Below are 14073 nucleotides of genomic sequence, written 5' to 3' on the forward strand. Positions count from 1 at the left end.
GTTATGGGAATACTCCCAAAATCCAAATGAAAAACAACTCAAGGGTGAACTTTCCTCCACAACCTGTCACTTTAGTGTAACTGAAAGCATCATTCTTGTGTAAGTAACCTAGTTTATTAAGAGCACTGAAAGATTTACATCAGGACTGTAACTAACCATTATTTTCTTTGTTGAGTTAATTGTGTGGTCTATAAAATGTTAGAAAATAGTGAAAAATGTCTATCACACTTTCCTAAAACCCAGAGGTGAGGTTTTAAATTTGCTTGTTTGGATCAAAAATGCAAAAATAGTCAATTATAAAATCACATAAGTCAAAGAGAAGCAGCAAATACTCACAAATTGGGGGCTGCAACTAAATATTGTTTGGTCAGTTTTTCTTGAATTAAAAAAAAGACAAAAAAAAATAAATTGATAGATATTAAAAAAATAGCTATTAATTAGTTGAGTAACTGTCTGCTTCAGTTCATATGGAGTCACGAATCTGAGTAATAAAACCTTTTTTTTTTTAACAAAATCCTTAGTCACCCTGTCAATTTGCACACATACATGAGCTCTCCACCATTATTCTTTCCCACGCATGCACATGAACATGCATACAACACCTACAGACCAGCTGATAGCACCTGTCATCAAAACAATACATCATTTAGCAGGAAAATAAGGCGGTTCCTCACTGGTTGTGCACTCTGGTCACGAATGGATGAAATTTTCTCTGTGGACACGGCAGGTTCAAATATCCAATTCAGGCCAATGGTTACCGGCAGGCTATTTTTAGCTCCCTGATAACGGATTCTCCTATCAGCTTAGATGACCACCCTTGAATTCATAAAGCAGTTCCTGTGTCCTTTAGATGTGGTGGCAAGCATGACAGCGGCTCTCAAGGTGTAGAGATAACAAGTCTGCCCTGTCCTTGTCAATCTATTGTTTGTTTACTATATTCCCACCCCTCCAACAGAGGCAAGGCTACAGCTGCAACATTAAGATAAAAACACTGGGATATGAATGGGTCTCTGTAATGAGTATTATGATATTCCACATATTTAAGCATTATGTAATTCTGTGTACAAAAATAGACCTTCTAATTGGTCATATTCATGTATCCATCTGGTCTATCCCATCTGAAAAATCACCCCCTCTTATGTGCGGCATCGCTCAGTAATGCTTTGATTGTATGCCACTCTCCTGCTCCTGCCCATTCAGACGTTTCACTTCAGGCTCAAAGATGGAGATGGGGATGATTCATTTTTCTCCAATAGCACTGCTGCAGTACATTAACAAAAACTCAGTCATGTTCATTCAGATTTTGGGATTGATTTTGTTTTTTTTTTTTTTTTTTAAGTGCAGAGCTGCAGGTTTCAGCAGCTTGTGAATGGATTCATGAATGAAAAAATGCTTTTGTTTCATGCTTACACCAGAGCCCCCTTTACTTACGTAACATGTGCTCACAATTTGACGTCTGGAAACTGTCTTCTGTGTCTTTAAGCTGGAGGAAGACAAGAGGAGAGTCAAAGACTTGAAGTCAGTGCTGATCAAGTACAAAGAGTCAGAAAGAAAGGCTGCACACAGAGATGGCCTTGGGTGTGACGAAGGCTTTTGAACAATTTCATTGCTCATCACTTGTAGAAAGTAAGGTAGCTACTGATAATAAAACTAATAAAATACATGCAGTGTTTAAAGATTAAACCCAACCTTTTTGACTTGGTTGTGGTATCAGTATTTTTACTCCAGTAAGGGGTGTTTTTCACCACCTTTGGTCTGTCTTCTTGATTAAGTCTAAAGGTGCAGGAGCCTGAGGTGGTCAGCAGAAGTTCAGATGAGCAGTGGAGGAGCTGAGGAAGGCTCAGGAATCTGATGCACCGCTGTGATGTTTTTACTGTTGTGACACAGTGGCCTTTACGGTGAGGGATAAAAACCCTGAAGTCAGCTGGCTGGCTTGCAAAAGGGCACTTTCTCCAATTTTAGACTCAGGTTGGCCTCTCAGATAGCTTTGAACGCTCTGTGAAGCCACTCATCGTGGATGTGTAAGTCCACCTCTGGAACGTTATTGTAAGAGACTGTTCATCCAGCCTTGATTCTTTAAAAGAAAGAGGACTAGAGGCTACAAAGAGACAAAACTGAAAACACCTGTGTCTGAAAATGCTGGCACATGTGATGATTGTAGTCAGATCTCTGCAAGCAAGATGAAAAGAAAGTAACTCTCGATCAGAAACTATAAGCTGAGCTTGTATCTGACTGTGCTGAGCAACTGTTAAAATGGCACTGCACCTCTTAAAATATCATCTGCTACTGGTAATTTAAAGGAATAGTGTCACATTTTGTTAAAATAAACATTTTTGTTTACTTTCTGGGAGTTAGATGAGGAGATCGATACTGCTCTCTTGTCAGTTGGTACAATATGAGGCTGGAGCCGGCAGCCACATTAGCTTAGTTTAGCATAAATACTGGAAACAGGGGGGAAGTGCCAAGCTAGTTTTCCCCCTTGTTTCCAGTATTTATGCTAAGCTAAGCTAACCATCTCCTGGAGGCACCTTCATATTTAATGGACAGATACAGGAGTAGTATATTCTAATCTAACTATTCTAATCTAGGCAGGAAATGTCAAAATATTAATATATTAATAATAATAATATTGTTTTAATGACCACCTCTGTTGGCACACACACTGTCAACACTAAATCCAAAGGCATCAAAAATGGCCCCCAGACACTGACTCATCAGCTTATTGGGATTCAAGTTTAGGATTTAGTAAAAGGTCAGGATTTGTGAGGGTGGCACCCTGTGGTACAGAGTATGTCAATGAGCAGACTGTTCCAAAAGTTTCCTTAAGGGAGAGAAACCAGTGAACCAATAAGGAAAATGCAGAGGTGCAGCACATTGCACATCCAGGTGCATCACACTTGTTTGTTCATCCTCAGCTCTGCTTTTTTTTTTTTTTTTTTTTTTTTTATCCAGGCGCTAATCAACACTTCTTGGCATCTTCAGTATAAGCACCTTTTGAATATGTGCACCATCAAGGGTCCACGGCTGCTTGAAGTTTGTAACTGTTCCAGCTTCATTTAGGAAAAATTCTTAGAGTTAAAAATAGTGTTTTCCCTGAACTTTCCAAGGTCTGTGACCACTCTCTTTTATAACCCAGTTAACATAATCTGGCAATCTGATCTTAGATCAGATTTTTACTGTACTTGTGTATATGTTTGATGCTAAGAGGGAAAATGTACCTCATGTCTCCTCATGTTTTCTGGTCCTATTGCAAATGTTTCTAAGTTCAGTAATATAGTCATGAATGTGCTATGCTTGGTTTCTGAGTTCATATTTATCACAACATCAGTTTACATTATACCAGATAATACTGAACGCGACTGACCACATGCACCCAGTCTTTACGTGAGCCACAATCAAAGCGAGCCAAAGCGGAGCAGATGGAGACCTCTGTGCGCCAAGTTCACACGGGAATCCAAACAGATGGACACATGAAGTGTAGCACCTGCTTTTTGGCACCGCACCTCGACACTCACAGTGTGATTTAGAGTGGAAACAATCACAGGGGAATTTAGTATATCTTACAGGGTTACAAGGCATTTATTAGCCAATGGATGTAGAGTTTTATCAACCTCTCGCATCGGAGACTCACGCCAACTGAGAGGTCTCTGCAAGTTCAGGCATGTCATTGGCGACATTGTAATTCAATTGTTCTGTACTGCTCACCAAAGGTATTTCTGTATATTAATTCACATTCAAGATTAAGAAGAAGAATTTTGTCTCCTTGTGAGCTAAATGTCTCTCAAAATGTGCACTGCATCCATCACTTGGTTTTGAAAGGATGGGCATAAGGGGCTACAGTTCGCAAAACATACACTGTTGTGCTCCCAAAGCAAAGATGTAACATATCTATTGGGGTCTGATAAGGTTGTAATCACTAGCAATCAGCAATAATTATCTCCAGGTGCTGACATTTCTTTGTTTTTCTCACTCACAGATTGTAACTACCTCCCCTCCAACCACCTCTTAGAGAAAATAACAGTATTTGTGTAGCATTTTAGAGTATTGTGTTTCTTTTGGAACACTGTTGTAATTAGCTGAATTACCCATCTCTAAATCCCATCATTTTGTCCTCTTTAAGTCCTTGGTCCACCATAGGAGCTCATTAAGTGTCATGTATTATGTACAGTAATTCCACCTCAGCTGACTTTTGATTCACAGTGTTGTTTTCTTTCTTTGTGAATCACCATATTATGAAGCAAGTGTGTCCTAGCATCAGTTTTGTAGTAGCATTGGGGAAAAGAGAAGATTATTTTGAGTGTTTTAATTTTCTCTGATGATTATGATATTCCTGTTGGTCTTTAATCAAGTACAGATGGTAGTGGGAGGTGGCTGGCAGAGACAATGTTCATGATGTGGACGGGAGGAGACGCAGTCCGTTAAATAGCTGAATGAAACCTCACACCTGCTGCCTGAGAGGATGTGAACAAAGTCTGGATACTCTCTTCACATGTTAGTGGAGGTGACAGACAATGATTTCCTTCTGCTGTGAAACCACTTTCAAATTAGTTTATGGGTGCGTTAACATCTGGGAGAACTGAAATTTTACAGGGGGATGAATGAGTTGCAGCTGCTCTTAAAAACCACCATACCACTCTGACAATAAATAAATAGAGCATGTTTGAGTAGATAAACAGGATCAAATACAATACAGTTAAAGGAATAGTTTGTCAATTTAATATGTTTGTTTACTTTCTTGCCAAGAAACCGTTTGATACCACTCTCATACCTGTATGATTAACATTAAACAACCCCAGAGCCCGTTAGCTTAATTTAGCATAAAGACGGGAGACATGGGTAAATACATTAGCTATAGTGGCGCCACCTACAGGTAACAAAGTATGTTTTTACACTTCTTTTTTCATACTCATTGAAAAAAGGAGACATAGCATGTACATTAGTTAAGTTGTGCTGGCAGGAGGTTTCTGTTCCCTTCAAACCAAGCCACGTTAGCGGTTATTCACTTTTTTCTAGCCCCTGGGCTAAACGAAGTTAAGCTAACCAGCCACTGGCCCTTGCTACATATTTACTGTACAGATCCAAAAGTGGCTTCAATCTTTAATTCTCAGCAAAATAAAGTAAATAAGCGAATTTCCCATAATGTCAAACTATTGCTCTAACATTTGGGAATATAAGAATTTTGTGAGGAAATGATAGTACCTTTGGGTTGCACGTGGTCTCGTAAAACGCCTTTATATTCCAGGTTAGCATCAAATACAATACAGTTAATAAAGTATAGGAAAGTTATTCAATGTATATCTTGGCCCATAACAGTTAAAGGGATATTTCGTAAAATTTGATTGTCAATACTCCAGTGAAACTTAAGCATTAATGCACCAGAGGTGAAATAACTGACCAGTTTATTTCTGAATGTAAACTCTGTGTTTACCAACAGTAGCCTCAGTTACTGCACAGGTCATGTTGATATCATTACATTTGCTTTGACTTGAAGCAGTAAAAATGTCTACTGATACCCAAGCAATTTAAAACAATTATTCTTAAAGCCACTGATTAGCTTCTCCATCTGTGAGCCCACTGCTAATCTGCCCAAACACAAACTTCCTGCCAAACAAACAATGCTTAATAATGAAGTGGGTCTTTGCCAGGAGGCCATCAGTGATACTGGCTGCACTGCTGTTGTTTTTTTTTTTTTTTCTTCTTCTAAAAGCTGGGTCTCATTCATACACATTAATTCAGCCAATCATATCCAAACAACGTTCATTTGCCAAAACAGCTGAGCTCAGTTCCATTCAGTTTTTCTCTGGTCTAATTGAAATGTACGGCTCGGCCCTTCTGGGAGAGCATCATTAGCAGGACACATCATGCTGATGCATTTTAAAGACGTCCAGCTTAAGGGCTAATTAATATTCCCCAGAAAGAATTGCAAATCTCTCCACTTCATAACACCAGCTGTCATGATGTTTATTAAACATCTTCTATAGGCTTTTAAAGCGAGACTCGTGGAAAATGCAGCCATCAAACAGCATAATCGAGAGGTATCTACGACCCTGAATGGGTTTATATGCAGCTGAGAGATGTGGGCTTTGAAAGACATGGGCATTTAGGAGGCAATGAAAGGTGCTGTCCACTTGCATTATGGGAGGTGTAAGATCCACTGTTTTTGGAGCTTGACCTGTACCCAGGACTAAACGTCAAGATATCTGCTGGTTCAATTTTGACTGTTCTTTTACGAACTCTCCCCATATAGATGAAGTATCTCTCTAGTCTTAAAATAGTAAACTGGTTTGGAGTGTGAACACCACAGTAACTTGTGTTTTTGTGCAATACAACTTGCAAAAAAAAAACAAAAACAAAAAACTGTAAAAATGCACTTAAAATACTGACATACAACAAATAAATTCCATCTAGCAGTGCAGTTTAATTTGAATTAGAAGCACTTACAAGGCTTTAACATTTTAATTGAGTGGGTGAAATAATCTTTTTTTGGAAAATTATATCAACTAAACCTCAGTGCAGTTCAGTGTTTCTCTGATGCATGTGCTTAAATGAACCCAGAAGCACTGTATTAATGAACCTTTACCTTGACTGAATGCAAAACAAACATGTAAACACTTATTAATACACCGTGCATCATCTAAAAATCACATTTTCTCATGGCTCATCTCTCCACAGAGGCCAATCAGATTCCAGTTGCTCAGCAGCCCCTGCCAGCGCAGAAGAGTTTAACATCACATCATGTTTGCTCAAATCCTGCCAAGCCATTGTTTACTTCTAGATGTTCCTGCTGTTTCAACACAAATTTGCTCTAGATTTTATTTTCCTCCTTGTAAGTTATTTGTGAATGGAGTGGGGTGGAGGGTGAGAAAGAATATGAAAGATTTCTTTTCAAGCACTGGAAGTAAATCATTAATAACAGTAAAATTCAAAAAAAAATGCTCAAACAGTAATTAACAATGAAACTTCCTTTTATTGCACAGGAGTAAACACACCACCTCACAACAGCATGTAAAGCTTAAATGAGAAAAGACAAAGGATGAGGCTCAAATTCCTCACTTCAGTACTAAACAGCACATACTATAACATGTACAAAGAGCGTGGGATTCAACCCCCACCTTAAACTTGCGTAGTTGTAAAAGACAGCGCGGAATAAATACATCGTCTATTTTTTTACATAAATGTTTAATATAAACAAATACCTGTCGTACAAATTGCACTTGCCGATGGCTGTGAGGTAAAAACACATTGTGAACACTACATGACTACAGTACAGTCACTCCGACAAATGCCTCGCTCCGGTCCAATGCTTTTAAAATAACAACCATTTTATTATTACAGTGCGCCTGAGTGGTTATCTTAAGAATAAACTGTAACCCGTCCCGGAGCTGGGGTTAATTTATGCGATACCCAATTCCCCCTTGATAGACTATCCTCGTTTATACGTAACATCTGATCCAATTAAATAAGAAATTAACTAAAACATCAGAAAGAAACCACAGGGGCGTCCGTGCGATCTTTGACACAAATGCCGATTCACTGAAAGCCGTTTTATGGCAAAGTGCGTACAACCTTTATGATTCATCAGATCCATCTAAGTGGATATTTCAGGGTCGATATTATTTGGCAAATAGTATCATCTCTGAACTGAGAGGGATTTGCGCATCTTGGAAACATCATTGGTCCGGATGCCTCTTTTTTTCTTAGATATGGCTTCAAGATATGTCTCTGATGATATCGCATGATGTTTGCTTTCTCTGATGCCAAAAAGAAGAAGAAGAAGAAGAAAAAACAATCGACCCACTCAGGCTCTAAGGTACGCATACCTGTCCACCCAAAAGACGCACGAGCTAAAGGAGTCAACGCCCGTCGCTGTACCCATCTTTATCCAGGCTGTTGTAATCCACCTCAAACAAAAAGTTTCGCTTTTCCCCCTCAGAGCTGCGATTCAGAGTGAGACAGCTTCGCGGTCCCCACCAGGCTGCTGTCGCTGTTGTCCAAACCGGCGCAATCCGACCACATCCCCAGCGCGCCGGGCTCCAGAGAGGAGACGAACCCGCCGGAGCACCGGGACAGGTCGCAGGAGCTGATGTGCAGCCTGCGGTCGGCTTGCCTCGGACAGCACAGCAGCCTCTTGAAAGCCTTCCTAAAGTCCGGGCTCCGGCAGTAAATGATGGGGTTAAACGCCGAGTTCACATACCCCAACCAGTTTAGGAACACGAAAAGGTCCTTGTCCACCACCTCCGCGCAAAACACCCGCACGACGTTGACTATAAAGAAAGGCAGCCAGCACAGGGTAAACGTCCCCATGATGATGCCGAGTGTTTTGAGCGCCTTCTGCTCCCTGAGCGCCAGGATTTTGGACGGCCTCTTCTTGCACTTGGAGGTCAGTCCGGTTAAGGTGTTGTGAAACCTGCCCTCGCACTTATCGATTTTCCTCAGCTGTTTTTTCGCCTCCCTATACACGCGGGCGTAAACAAATATCATGACCAGAAGAGGAATGTAAAAAGATATGATGGATGAGGAGATGGCATATGCCCTGTTGGTGACAAAGTCGCAACATTCAGGGTCCTCGTAGCAGGCTGTGTCCACACTGTCCCGGGACCAGTGCATCAGGATGGGCAGGAAGGAGACCAGCGCAGAGATGGCCCAGACTATGCACACCACAGCTTTGGCACGAGCTTTGGTCAGCAGGCTTTGGTAGCGGAAAGGTGAGGTGATGGCCACGTACCTGTCTATGGCGATAACGCACAGGGTCTCGATGCTGGCGGTGACGCAGAGGACGTCCACGGAGATCCAGAACTCGCAGAAAAAGGAGCCGTACAGCCACGAGCCGCGCACTTCGAGCGCGGCACCAAATGGCACCACCAGCAGCCCCATGATGAGGTCCGCGCTCGCCAACGACACGATGAAGACGTTGGTGAGCGTCTGCAGCCTCTGCGTCCTCGCTATGGCCACGATGACCAGGATATTCCCGAAGACAATAGACAGGACGATCAAGCCCATCACCAGGCTCATCCCCGCCATCCACTGCTCGGACGCGGCCGCGGAGGACCCCGGTGCGTCCGACGCCTCGGTTCCCGTGCCATTCTGGAGGTTCACCGGCGAGGACGCGCCACCGTCCCCCATGACGGGCTTTTGCGCTGTGTGCGGGACCAGGTCGAGTTCATTAAGGCAGCGCAAGGCAGCCTTTCCAGTCTGTCGCGGTCTCGCGAGCCACAGCTCTGCCCCCGTCGCGCGCCAGCTCCATCTGGAGCCTCTCTCTCTCTCTCTCTCTCTCTCGCCCTCAGCCTGCGCGAGCTGCTGCACCAGCCAGGGGGAACATCAAATGAGGCTGTGACATCACTACACCTCGCGACCAATCAAACAGCTCAGCGAACAAACTGTCCTAACAGTGAAGTTGAAGACGCAAACAACACCTGAACCTGAAAAAATTACACAATCAGTCTTGATTCCTTATCGTGTATTTTTAAGTTAATGCGCATGAATGAACAGACTGAAAGCGGTGGAATTTTTGGCAAGCAGCTCCTGAACATCCACCCCTCTACCTGAAAATTGTCTGTGATTGTGATCTGTAGAAAATCTGCCAGTCTTTGGGAACATGAGAAGCCAAATATGTTTGTCCAAAATCCACCATGACATTACGAACTACAGGGATTTCCCTGATTTCATCACTTGCCAACTTAAACAATATTTGTTTTTCCACTTTGTCCTTTTTTATATTTTTATCACTAAGAATACATTCCATGGTCATGGGGTCAGGCCCAACCACAGATCCGACCCTTGCTTCACAGCAGCTGAATAAGAAACTTCTTATCAGTCAGGAGTTAAGACAACTATAAAACAGGGTTTGACTCACAGGCAAACTATAGGTATTACTACAGAAGCAAAGCATCCAGGTTGGCTCCAAGTCATTCAAGTGCAAGTAAAACACAAATTATGATGATTTATTATCTACAGGATAAGATAGGACTTTAGCGGCGCCAGTGCTTTGAACTTCCCAACATCAGGATGTCAACAAACTGAACACTGAGGCTGATGAACTTTAGGAGTGGACTGGCTGACAGACAGATCTTAGTTCAAACAAAAACAAGGTTACACAAGAACGGAGGAACTGCAAGACAAATAACAGTGGAGACAGAAATTCTGTCACATTAAAGGTGCTATTTGTAAGTTTTTGCTGTTGCTACTTAGCCAACGTTAGCCTCAACATCTGTGTACTTATCAAGGGATTCAGCCATTGTCGTGTTTACAAGAGGTTTGAATACGCCCTCTGAGCGGTGCTACTTCTTCATCTTTTCATGCTGGACTGAGGGCAGGCTGTATGCAACACTGACTCACTATCATTAAGTGGTATTACGAAATGGGATGGGCTGGTGCTAGAAGAACAGAAGTGATAGAAGCAAAACAAGTTAAAACTGATGTTACTTTCCACCGGCTTTTGGCATGTTAAGAATGAAGTTGCAGATGCTGAACTCACAACGTTTCTCAGGCAATGCTATTCAGAGATAGAAAAACAGAGGATTGATTCAACCAATATAATCATTTCAAAACTGCAGTTTCATTCATTTAAACATTGATGTTCACAGAGAAATGAAGTATAATTTGGAAAGTAATGTCTATGTGTAACAGTACATTTGGTGTGAGTTTCAGAAAGCCAGCTGAGAGGCAAGACTTTAATTTAAGACAAGGACAGACATCCTCAGGTTCAGTTAAAGTGAAAGCATTTGTGCCGGCCTTGTGACACACAAGACTGCACACAAAGATGGATGATGCCGTGCTCCTTGTTTTTCTGTGTGCTCCATCACCATGCCTGTTCATGAACCTGGCGACCCAGCACCAGAGGGCTGTGACATGACCTGACCCAACATAACAACATAACATCTCAGGGTGTCTGCACAGATCAATGGACCTCAGGCACTCACAGCCACTTACATGTTGGGAGGGGCAGAGAGGGGCTTTTCTTACTGACGAGAAAGTGAGGAGGCTGAAATAAAGCCTCTTCACCAAATTTCTTTTCAAATACTTGGCCTAAAAGGTCAACTTGATACATGTGCTCTGTTTCCTTAACAGGTTCCTTATTCATACAGTTTAAGAGCTACCTCCTGTAACAACAGTTTTAGCCAGAATCCTGCTTCATTTCAGCAGCTGTTGCTTCAAAGTCTTGGTTGGCGGAACCTGAGCGGTTGTAGTTTTCCCTGATTTTCTCACCTATGTGTGAAGTTAAACACAACCCCACAAAAAGTTCAAACCAGTGTTAAAGAGTTGGATGCCACTTTATAATCAGGCACCCGTCCTAAGGGGTTTGTAAGCAGAAAATAATGGCTTTATTAAGGGTTAAATGCAAACATTTTTAACTGGTTTTGTACCAAACAGAAAGGATCATTAAAAGGATTTTTTCACAACATGGCATTACAAATCTGTTCTTATTAATGGCTTACCACTGATCCACAAAGCATTAATCAATGATTTATTAACCATTAATAAAGCCATTAGTTACAACTTATAAACACTTCAAAAAGAATGTGGTACAAAGTCGGTTGTACTACATTACAAAAACAAAGAAAGAAAACCATCAGAAACATATTTCCCCTCTTTCTTCCAGAGCTGCAGCTACAATTTAGCACAAAGAGACGACAACATCTGAGAATGTGGGGGGAGCAGGGGTTGCAACCAACACGGAGATACACAGGATGGGTATTTTACAGGCTGATTCAAGTATCTACAAGTATTTAGAAGATAACGTGAACAACAAAAACTATCTGTATGAGCAGGGAAGTAAGAAAAGTAAACTGACTCTTTGGGATGTTGAACAAATTCATTTTTAAAAGCTAGATCAGAAACACTGCCCTCAAACTCTTAGAAGTTACATTTATAGCATTTTGCTGTAATTCAGCTCTCCATATTTTTTGTGCAATCGTTCCCTCACTTTCACAAAAATAAGCAGAGCAGAGTGCTCTCAACCGCTGAGCAGCAGCTACCTCCTACATATCTCCATGCGAGTTTATAAAGAGAAGTAGAGCAGGTTCAACTTGACTTAGCAGTTTGACCTTGTATGTCAACACAGACACGGAGTCAATGGTCAAAGATGATCTCAAAATGATGTCTTCCTCTTTCTTATAGGCTTGAGGAGAGAATGCAGGTGGACACCAAAGGCAGACAAACTGGCATGATGTGTTCAGGTGAAGTGGGAGGACATTGTCAGCAGCTCTATTCATCATAAAACCTCTCCTTTTCTGCTTTTTTGAGTTAGAATTCCTGCTGTGCTGTCCCACAGCCTGGAAATATGGAAATACTATTTTATCTCTCACAGTGATATGATCTTAATGGAGGCCACTCTGCAAGAAGGAAGACTGAATAAATGTTTCTGCCATTAAAAACTGTGTAACAACTGCGATTTTCTACTTCACTAAACCACTGTATGGATTTAACTTTTAGCCAAACACCCTACCAACATCACCTCATTACTCTAGTCACAATTAAAATCAGTCATCTTATGTATAAGCCACTTTTTAATGAGCAATTAATTTAGATAGGTCACTAACAATTAACCAGTATCAGCTTCATGCATCGTATGAGTGTCATATGATGAGGCGCAGGGGGTTGCAAGCCCTTGAGAAAGCTTTCAAAAGCCTTTTTTGTGCTGCTGAAAAGAGCTGTGTGCTCACGAAGGCTCTTATCTGATCTCTCAGATTCAAAATCCTCATGGCTTACTTGAGGGATTTGCCTGCTTTTAAATTAATATTCATTTTAATGTGCTATATAACCATACAGGCCATCACTTGGCAGGCAAAGCCGGAGGTGCCACTGCCAAGATCCCGCTGACACCCCTGACCTTTAGTATTTTATGCTGTGTTAGTATATACTCCCTGGTGGTGCTTCTAGTGCGGCCTGTGTTAAATGAGACTGCGAAGACAGCAGCCGCAGAATCACACAGGGTTAATAACCCTGTCAGAACAACAGCAACGATGCAAAATGGAGGGGTAGAGGTGGTGCTGGTGGTGGAGGGAGAGATGGTGCAAGTAATTATTAAGTAGTTATCTCATCCATTGCAAATTTCATGCTCATGAGTTTATTAAAAACATTTTTCATGTGTTTAAAGACAGATTCATAATTTATCCACATGATTTGTTCAAACCTACGTAACTTTGGAGATGCACAGTTAATCCCATTCACTATGGATTTATTACTTGGACTCTGCACAATCTAGGGGCCATAATAATGATATGTTGTGTTATTATCTATGCCTGTACTGATGGAGTCTTTGATGTTCTATGGAGGCTTCCTTAGTTTACAATGGCTGATCTGTTATTTACGATGGTTTGGCCTCTGCTGTGTCTCATGGCATTTACATAACCTAATTTGTTATCCTTTCTATTCATCGTTGTATGTGGACAGTAAAACTATATTTCTGTGTTGTGTTTTGTGACATCCAACATGTTGTGGTATGCATATGTAAAAAACACTTTGTATCTTCCTTGAAGGATAAGCCCGGTGATATCTTATATGTTTTTTATTGTCAATAAATCCCAGTAAAAGACCAAATAAGCCACACCTTCGCACTAGGTGACAAGTGAAGTGAAGTCAGCGTGTACTGAGAGATGGACGAACACATTGCTGATTTTGGTCTTTTCGTGGGATTTTTTGACAAAAAGAAAAAATAGGGCAGTGCTTTATCTTCACACCATGAAAAAAAGTGTATTGTCCTATGTCATCTCTGGTGTGTTGACTGATAATTGATGACACCTCCTAGTGTGGGGGACTGTTTGTTCGGTATGTATATTTCATGTGCTGCTGAAGGTCTGTTTAAGACAATAAAAATTTGGTGTTTGCAATGGAGACATTTACATTATTGTTTTGGCTCCAGCATCTTTTTGTATTGTGGTAACATGCGTCTACAAACTCCGGAACATTTTATAACTACTACTTAAAAAACTGGCTTTCCGAGTTGGGGTAATGACTTACAGTCAATTCATTATGTAATTTAAAGGAATAAAAAGCAAAGATAAAGGTTTCTACAGGCTGTTATGTTTATGATACCCCACAACATGTGCAAACTAGGTGATTAAACACAACTAC

At 41.2% G+C, this 14073-nt stretch overlaps 1 protein-coding gene across 1 annotated transcript; it reads right to left on the bottom strand.

The window, feature by feature from the left end:
* Positions 1-6947: 6947 nt before the first annotated feature.
* adrb1 (adrenoceptor beta 1) lies at positions 6948-12532 on the bottom strand. The gene has a single exon (XM_051066146.1). It carries the CDS (start codon positions 9121-9123, stop codon positions 7930-7932), a length of 1194 nt encoding a protein of 397 aa, XP_050922103.1. The 5' UTR covers positions 9124-12532; the 3' UTR covers positions 6948-7929.
* Positions 12533-14073: the final 1541 nt, after the last annotated feature.

The sequence above is a fragment of the Lates calcarifer genome, linkage group LG23, assembly GCF_001640805.2.
Source record: "Lates calcarifer isolate ASB-BC8 linkage group LG23, TLL_Latcal_v3, whole genome shotgun sequence".
Lineage (NCBI taxonomy): Eukaryota > Metazoa > Chordata > Actinopteri > Centropomidae > Lates > Lates calcarifer.